Here is an 8,946-nt window from a genome sequence, read left to right on the forward strand (position 1 = left end):
TAGCATTACTGAATAATTTAGGCACAATGACATGTTGTGTTTGGTCCTGAGAAGTGTCCACATTTTACTTGTTTGTTTTTAAACCAACACCCTCCATTTTTACATCTTCCACACTAGCTTTCAACACATTCATAGAAAACAGAGATTCACAGAAAAAAAAGATCCTTCTTTAATTTTTTTGTGCTGCAATTTTGAGCAAAAGGCTTATCCCCAGAAGGCAAGACCTCTGCTTCAAATGCAGCTGAAAAATATTTTTGTCATTTGACTTGCACTGAAGCCTGAAAGATCTGGTCAAAAGGCAGGAGTCATCCACTGAAATACAGTTGTCTACAACCATGCTGGATGTTGGGACTACCTGTATGTTCAGTTGGCAGAAACAGCACTTCTCAGATCTGATTCTGCTGACTAAATGTAGATTTTCACTTCAGGAAGAGACCAATTGCTCCCCAGATGTGTTCTGCTTCCTGACTATAAAGGGAGTCAAGAGAGCTGCATTTCAACAGACAGATTCCACCTTCTCCCTGCTGGGTATCACACCAAAAGACCATATCTGGTTTCTTCAGTAAGACTCTGCTGGAGTTTCTGTCAGACTGGTAGAAGTAAACCAGTGTAGTTACTCCTAGACTACACGCACAGTCAATGGAAAGTAAGGGCCACCTCCGAGAGGCAATTCAGCCCATGTAAAATCTGAATTCTCCCCAGAAACGCCACTGTGTCTCCACAGATTATGGGAAGAAACTTAAGGAGCTCATCTCTTAATAAGATGAAGCAGTGAAATGCCTTGAGTTAGACAGACAGGTTCAGGCTCTCACTGTTGAGAAGGTGGGAGATGCTGAGTACTTTCATCGTTTATCTCCTCTCCACACCAGTAAGGCTTGAAACATAAAGCATCAGACCGCATAATAAAATACAAGGTTCCAGTATGGATTACAGAGTCCTTCATAAAATACTTTGAAGGAGAGAAAAAAACAAAAACACACCAGCAAAGTTTGAAAAATCTGTATCGTGGCCTACATAGTGTCTGTCCACCCACAGCTTTGCCAAGTGAGGATAAACAAGAGCTGAATGAAACTCTGCAAGCACACACTTCAGTTGGCCAAATATCCAACACAGTTTGGAGCAGCTAAGGATTAGTCTGCAGTCTCTGAAGACTTAAAAACAGAAATGCAGACCCTCAAGAGGGTCTAAGGGTCATCTGTTGGCAACACATGCCCTCGGCTGACTAGGTGACACAGAGATGTAAGAAGGTAGACCCAGATCTCAGCTGTCGTACACTCGCGCTTGTCAGCAAAACAAGTCACCTCGTTAGCTGAGGACAGCAGGGCTTCTGCATTCGACTTCTGCAGAAACACAGAATTTGGCAGCCTCCAGAAATGTGAGCTCTCTATTTTTCTTCCCTTCGTTTACTAATGCCCATTTCCCCTTCCCCGCCTCCCCGCTCCCAGTGCACGCACATTTTAATGCTGTAACCCAGGAGTTACATGGCTTTTCCATACTTCTGGGCAAGTATTATACACTCTCCCTCCAAACTAGCAAGTATGCCTTCTCCACAGAGGTGGTAAACCTGCTGTAAGAGCACAGTGCTACATAGTAAAATACTTCAGATTAACCCCCCCGAAATTACCTGCACATCTCATGCCTTAAGAAAGCTTCATATCCACCATCTCACACAAAAATACACTCCCTACAACATTGTGATACATTGCACACTCTTAATGGTTTCTACAGTTACGTAGTCACAGACAATGTAATTAACAAGCAACATTCCTTCCTGTAAAATAGGAGGGAGAAAATAATCAGAATAGAAGTTCACAAAAATAAATTTGAGCTCAGAAGTAAAACTACATTTTAAATTCAATTTCATCATCTACTGTGTCACAGACGGCACAAGCCTGGATCACCTAGGTGCAAGCATAGGTTTTCAATCAGTTGGATTTACAAAACCTTGTGTCCCCTTACCAGGAAAATTAGACCTTAGTTAGTCTATTTAAATACATATCAATGCTTTATTCCCTTTTTTTTTTTCCACTTTACATTTAATTTGTTTTGTACACACAGAAATAAATAAAAACCAATCCTGTTTTAAAGTTATATTTTGTTTTCTGTTCCTTGTTACATAACCAGAAGTGTTATAGGAAATACTGTTGTGGAGTCAAAATAAAATTTTAAAAAAGCAAAAACCAAAAACCACTAAAAACAGGAACACACCACTGCATCACAATCATGTGTAAGGTGTTCCTACACCCACTATTGGCATACATTTAAATTAAAACTACATGTAATCTATAGCCAACTTTCAGGTCTGTGCTGAATGCCCTTTCTGTGTTTATCCTCCTCCATTGCTGACAAAGAGATAAGATTTTCCAGGTTAGTAATAGCAAAATTCCACACTGCAAAAACATTGAATACTGTCATGCAAATAAAGTCATTCACAGGGTCTGAAAAATGTCCCTCCCATGTCAAGATTGGTCTTAAGCAGAGAAATTATAAGAAAATATGAACATGGATCTTATTTTCTTGTGGGAGAATCAAACAATTTAAAACCAACAACCACATAAACCCTAAACCAAATCTTTTGAGATAGTGAATCACGATGAGTGCTCCTGACTAATGAAACCAGAAGAGCACACTAGCCACTGTGCTGGGGACATTTCCCTGCAAAAAACAAAAACATCCATGGTGGCAAGTGAATTTCATGATCTGGGTGACTTGTGACATTGTGATCCTTCACATCCTCTACAAAAAGGTCCACAGACTCCATGTTGGAGAACACAGTCATTCCATTCCTCTCTGCTCTGTGTACACCTGCCCAGGCAAAAGCACCACATTTCTGAATTTGAGCACTCACAGAGACATGTTCATATCGTCATCTGAACCCACCACACACCCACCATCTCCCACCGTAGCCTCCACATCCATTTGCAACAGCCTGTAACACTGCTCTGAATCCAAATGCTATTTTCCTCTCCTCTCTGCATCACAGCCACAAACCCAGAGCCCTGTAGCTCAGCTTGGTTCATCTGGGCCCACTTAGTTAAAATAAACACAAAGGAAGGGAACCCACTGGGCTGGCTGAACAACAAGAAGAAATTCGGCTTCAGAACTCCCTCACACTTGTGTGCATTGCTGATTTTACACCACTCAGCTGCTACATTGATATTATCTTGTCAAAAAGTACAGAGCAGCTTTCACCACAAATACTTGGAGCTTGAAAATTACAGCAAAGCACCAAGGCTGGGGAAAAACCAACTTTAGCTGGATGCAAAGTGCGCTGCAAGTGCAGTGTTGGAAGCCTCAACATGACGCAACCGAAATCGCACCAGGGACAGAGGCTTGCTGAAGGAAACTGGACACACACAAAACCACAACATATGTATTAGGTGCCTATAGCTCCTTCGCTGCCCAAGCTAGGAGCACCCTGCAAACAGAGATTTACACAAGCTACAAATCAATAAGGCAGTGTGGCTATGCCCATGCCAGTGACAAACTGCACCGAGGAAGGGGAGCCTGGACTGCTCAGCAGCTCACAGCCCCCCTCGGCCACCCTCCCACACCCCCTTCCCTCTCCTCTTCCCCTTGCCCCCCTTAACCCTTCCCCTCTCAGAAGTTCAGTTCCTGTACGGTGGGAACGGCCCTGCAGTTTCCAGCCTGGTGGTGAGAGCAGCCTGGCCTAAATGCCGAAGTCACCCCAGTGTCTGTCGGTGGGCTGCGGGAGGCCAGCCATGCTGACGCACGCCTGTGGTGGGCTCCCAGCTGTCAACCACCCAGCCACCTGCAGGCCTCCACCGCCCTACCTTGCTCCTCGCCGGCCCCAAAACAGGCTCTGGGGTCCTCATGGGGGAGCCGGGCTCCACCACCCTCCAGGGCTTTGCGTTTCTTCGACATCTGGTCGGTGTTTGGGAGTTGAGTTTCTCCTCTCTCTCTCTCCGGGGAGATGAGTGTATGTGGAGAGAGAGGGAGAGTGTGAGGGAGAGAGAGAGATTGAAAGAAATCGCTGCTTAAAGAGAGGGGAAGAGACTTTGGAGTGGCTGGAGAGCAAGTAGGAGGCAGGGACTAAGTGGAGAAATCCTACAAATCACAATCCCATCAATTCAGCCCCACATCTAAAGGGGCTGCTGAGGTCTCCCCCTTCCTTGCTCATTCATCTGAGTATGTGAGTGAAAATTAAAGAGAGAGGTGACAGCCCTCTGTTGCTTTTACAAATGTTAGCGGGTGGTGCTTTTTTATTATTATTTTTATTGGGGGAGGGGGTGGAAGGAGGGTGCTGATTGATATTATTCTCCCCTGTCAAGATTCCTTATGGTTAAAAAAAAAAAAAAAAAAAGAAAAGAAAAAAAAAAAGAAAAAGCTGAATGGATTGGGGGGAAGGGAGGGGAAGGAAGAGCGGGGGGAACGAGCAGATGAAAAAAAAAAGCAGGAGCAGAGGAGGAGGGATGGCAAGAGCCTGCAGGTGCAGGGAGGCTAAATTCCCTGCAGGGGTCATGTGCTCTGGGAGCCGGGGATCCTCGGCTCCCCAGAGGCTGCCGCGGCCGGGTGGGGGGCCGGGGGCGGCGGGCACGGGAGCGGCGCGGCCCGCGGGGGCGGCTCGGCGGGGGTTGCGGCCACCCCGCCCGGCACCTGCGGGAGCGGCGGCGGCGGAGCGGTGCTGCGGTGCTCGGGTGCCGGCTGGGAATATTCACGGATAACTCGCACCTCGCAAACTCCGCCGTGAAGTCAGTACCCCCACAATCGGTCGGTCTTTCTCGCTCGCTCTGTAACCCTTTCGGTCCTGCGTGCAAGATGTGCCGCTCCCGCGGGGAGTCCGATCCCGTCCCACCCCGTCACCTGCCCCCTTTCCTGGCGCATCTCAAGGCTCGCTAGCGGGTATTTATTCGCGGGAGGGGGGGCAGGAGGAGGGGATGAGGACACAACTTACCCTCCAAACTATGCACAAGCTCGTCTCTGCTTTCCCCTTCAGAGCAACTTTAAAGAGCAGATTCTCAGTCCGGGAGGCAAAGAGGCAGGGGAGGAGAGGGGAAATGGCTTAGGAATAGCGGCTGCCAAGTGGGTGAAGTTCAGGGCACAATCCTGGCTCTTCCACGCTCCAGCAGCCCAGCATCTTCCCGGGGTCTGGAGAACAGGGTGCTCAACAAGTCTTCCTTGTTACCCGAAATTGATTGATGATGGCTTTCCCGCCGGGCTGAGTTTAACAAAACGATGCAGAGAGCTACTCTGACGAATAGGAATTTTTAGAGGAGCTTGCAGTATAGCTGCAGCTTTAATTTAGCTATTTCTGTCTCTCTATATACGTACGTACAAACACACATACACATACACCTGTGTATGTGTGTATGTATATATAAATAAAAAGATATAACTCTATCAATGCAATGTTTGGTCCACAGGATCTTAGAAAAGCCTGCCTGCCGGCTGCGTGGAAGTTAAAGAGTTTTTCTTAAGCAAAAGGGGCTGATGCTTGGACACATCTCACGTCCAACAGGAGGCAATGACGTCTGTAGCTTCATTGCTATAACAGCACCAAGGCTGCAATTGCCATTCACTGAAATGATAAGGGGCGCTCAGACGTAAGCAGTCTGGACCTCTAGCAAGAGACTGAAGCGAAGATGATTTCTCCCCTCCCAAAACAAATAATAATGCTAAAAAACACCTAAGGAAAGAGACGGGGGAGCAGGGAAAGGAATCTAGGTCTTGCAGTCACACGCTTCTGCAATATGATCCTCTAGCTCCAGAAACATTTATTTTTTGCAGCTGACTAGACTTTGGGAAATTTCAATGTATTATGATTGCTCAGGCTGGGGGAGGGGAGGGGTTTTTTTTTTCTTAATTATTTCTGTCTCTCATCAAGCAGGCATTGATGAAAGCCGGGTAAAAGTGCCCTCCCCCCATCTTTCCAAATATATTTAGGCTCGGGTATATGCTGAAGTGTTTCTGGTGTATGGCTAGATCTTAAGTAACAATTTACCGCTGTACAGGCTGCAACGATATTTTTTTTCCAGCACTGAAAGGTGCTTACAAAGAAAAGGGGGGGTGGGGGAAGCCGATGCGAAGCAGCCGGCTCCTTTCTCTGTGGGGTCACACTCCCCCTGCCAAGGTTTTGACCGCATATGGGGACCGCTGCTGCCCTCCCGAGCCCCGCCAAGCGGGGGCGGGGGTTGCTGGGCGCGGGGGCGGCGGGAGGTGGCCGCACCTCGGGGCTGCCAATCCCCGCGGGCCTTGCAGACGCGGCGGAGGGGGGCCCTTCCCCACCCCCTCCTGTGAGCCGCTGTCCTAGAAATGACAGCCCGGGTGTTAAATAACCCCGCCGTGCCTGCCAGCGGCACGCGGCTCCTGGGCGGCAGCGGGCACGCCGGCACCGCGCCGCGCTCCCGTTGCGGGCAGCGCGCCCGGTCCCGCCGCGGGGGAGGGCAGCGCCTCGCCCGGCTGCTCCGGCCCACGCGTGTCCGCGCTGCCGCTGCGGTGCCTCCGGGCTGGGCTGCAGCCGGGCGAGGAGAAAACCGAGCAGCCCTTCTCTGCGCCTTGCCTTTGCCGGAGAAGGGGACAGGGGGACACGGCCAGCTGCACTGGCCTGGCCATGGGCTCTTCCCAGTGGGTGCAAACACGAGCTCTCTGAACAATAAGTGCTTGTTCCCTTTCAATCTTCACCCGACCTCAGTGGGCAGTGCTCTGGCACCCTGGCACGAACTCTGCAGGCCACGGCATCCCAAAGCTGCAGGGGGATGCAGCAGCCTGGAACCCAAGGGTGCCTTAAGTCTCTTGTTGAGCCATACAGGGGTCTGCAGTGCTGGGTGGCTGAGAAGGCCACCTCAAACCAGCTTGTGAGACTGGGTCCTTTTCCTGAGGTCTACCACATGAATGTTGCTTTCTGCCCTCTTTCTTTATCTCCAGTCCGGTGCTTAGTGTCCGGATTTTTCCTTCTGCATCCTGCCAGGTCTGGGGCATGGCTTGTTCGGCCTCCAAATGATTACATGTAGCAAGTGGCTATTTGCCCAAACCATTAAGCCAGTTCTTTGCTGGAACAATTTTAGATACTGGTGATGTAAGTGATACCACTGTGAGCCCAAATCAGGTTCACTGTCTGCTGCAAGCACTCACAAGGTGCTGGGTTTTCTCTCTTTTCAAAGTTTAGCTTGGTAAGAAGGGAAAGACAGGAGTGCCAGAGGAGGAGAGGAGGCATAAAGACTCTCTTGCTGGCATGGATGTTAAATGTGGCATTTGTGTTGGCCTTTGATATATCTGTTATCATCATCTCCCACACAAGGCTTTGGTCAGATTTAGCTGCACAGTAAAGGAGGAGATTTTCAAATCGTCAGCACAAGATGCTTACTTTCTTACACAGTGTGATTTAGCAAGATGGTTATTTTTGTGAATGATTTGTGGAGTTTTCCAGGACCTAGTAGCACATCCCTTTCCTTCAGAGAGATACCTTAAAAATTTAGACAAGCCTTAGGGGTAATCCTATGCTATGTTGTATTTCATTTTATCCTAAGTACTACTACATTTCTAAATGTATTTTTTTCACCTATCCAGCACAGATAAATCACAATACATCTATCACAGTATAAAATACTGTATAAAATGCATTATAACACATCTGCATTCTAGGAAGTTCCCATCAAGATCTGCTTTTACACAAGAGTTTCCACTGAATTATCACCATGCTGACAGATTGTGTTTTTATGACAGTATCATGGAAATCAGGGATGAAAACATAGAATAGATCATCTCCTGGGGAGAGGATATGGGGTGTACAGGATAATTCCATAAACAATAATCTCTGAGGTTGTACCAAGCCAAACTCTAAGTCTAACTGCCATCGGGATTTTATTCCATCCTCTCTATTAGCAGTTGCCAAAGGAAAGCTTTCCATCTAGTTACTCCAAAGCACTTTTAAAAAAATTCCTTCCCATTACAAAAAACAAGATTTGGACCATCTCAAGGAGCTACCTTCTCCATAGTTAAACTCTTTGACACATGCAAGAGGAGAGAAGGAGGGAGGCAAAAAGGGAAGGAAGCACCATTTTCTATGTTCCGTACCAGCAATGACTCAGGCCTCTAGGAAAAAAAGTCTAATATGGTATACTAATAGAGTTGGCTATTAGTTCATCATTAATACTCTGAAATTAACTAATTTCTATGCTGTTACTCATTTAAGTGCTACCCACTTTCAGTGACTTTGGTAACTTCTTTGGGATAGGATTACATGAACTGTTTTCTTTTGGTGGACTTAACATCACCAAACTTAGGAAGTGGTATTCAGTATATCAAGTCCAAAGTCTTTTCATTAGAAGGAAAGAAGGTTCCTGGTCTAAAACTTGTGAAGGTAAATAGAAACCCTTACATTGTGCTCAGTTATCCCTTGCTGTGGGATTCCAGAAGCAGACTTTGCAACTTGGCATTAAGGCCATACTAAACACAGTTGTACTCAGAGATGGACTTTAAGAGTTTGTAGGCTTATGGATTTGCACTGGGTGTTTGCCTCACATGAGTCAACAACTGAAATCATCAGGCAAAAGACCTTCAATAAATATAGCTCAGTTTGTAAACACTTTACTTTTTGCTTTATTTTTTAAAGTATTACCAGCTGACCCTGTCAATCATGTTCACAAAGGACCATTCATGGTGGTTTTCAGTGACTAGTTGGTCTGAATGCAGCATATTTTAAATAGATATAAAATTAAAAGTTCAGAGGAGACAGAAATACCATTGGTTAGGATGAACCCACCTCTGTACAATTCACACTGCACAGGCACAGCAAATGACCAAATGCGAAAGTCGTGAGACCAAGAGATGTCATACATTTTAAGTTTACTTTCTCTTACTTTTTCCTCACATCTGACTTAGTTTAGAACTATTTGACCCCGTAATATGTCACCAATACTTAAAGAACAGCACAATGAGGGAATCAATTATCTTTCATGCAGTACTATACTATTTTCCTGAGCAGTT

General features: G+C 46.7%; 1 protein-coding gene across 1 annotated transcript in view; it reads right to left on the reverse strand.

The window, feature by feature from the left end:
- PDE10A (phosphodiesterase 10A) overlaps window positions 1–4,284 on the reverse strand; it is a 380,239-nt gene extending 375,955 nt beyond the window's left edge. The window contains exon 1 of the mRNA XM_065057593.1: window positions 3,795–4,284. Coding sequence (XP_064913665.1) covers window positions 3,795–3,885 — 91 coding nt within the window. The 5' untranslated portion in view covers window positions 3,886–4,284. The remainder of the gene's footprint in view (window positions 1–3,794) is intronic.
- Window positions 4,285–8,946: the final 4,662 nt, after the last annotated feature.

This window comes from Columba livia, chromosome 3, assembly GCF_036013475.1.
Source record: "Columba livia isolate bColLiv1 breed racing homer chromosome 3, bColLiv1.pat.W.v2, whole genome shotgun sequence".
In the NCBI taxonomy this organism is placed as follows: Eukaryota; Metazoa; Chordata; class Aves; order Columbiformes; family Columbidae; genus Columba; species Columba livia.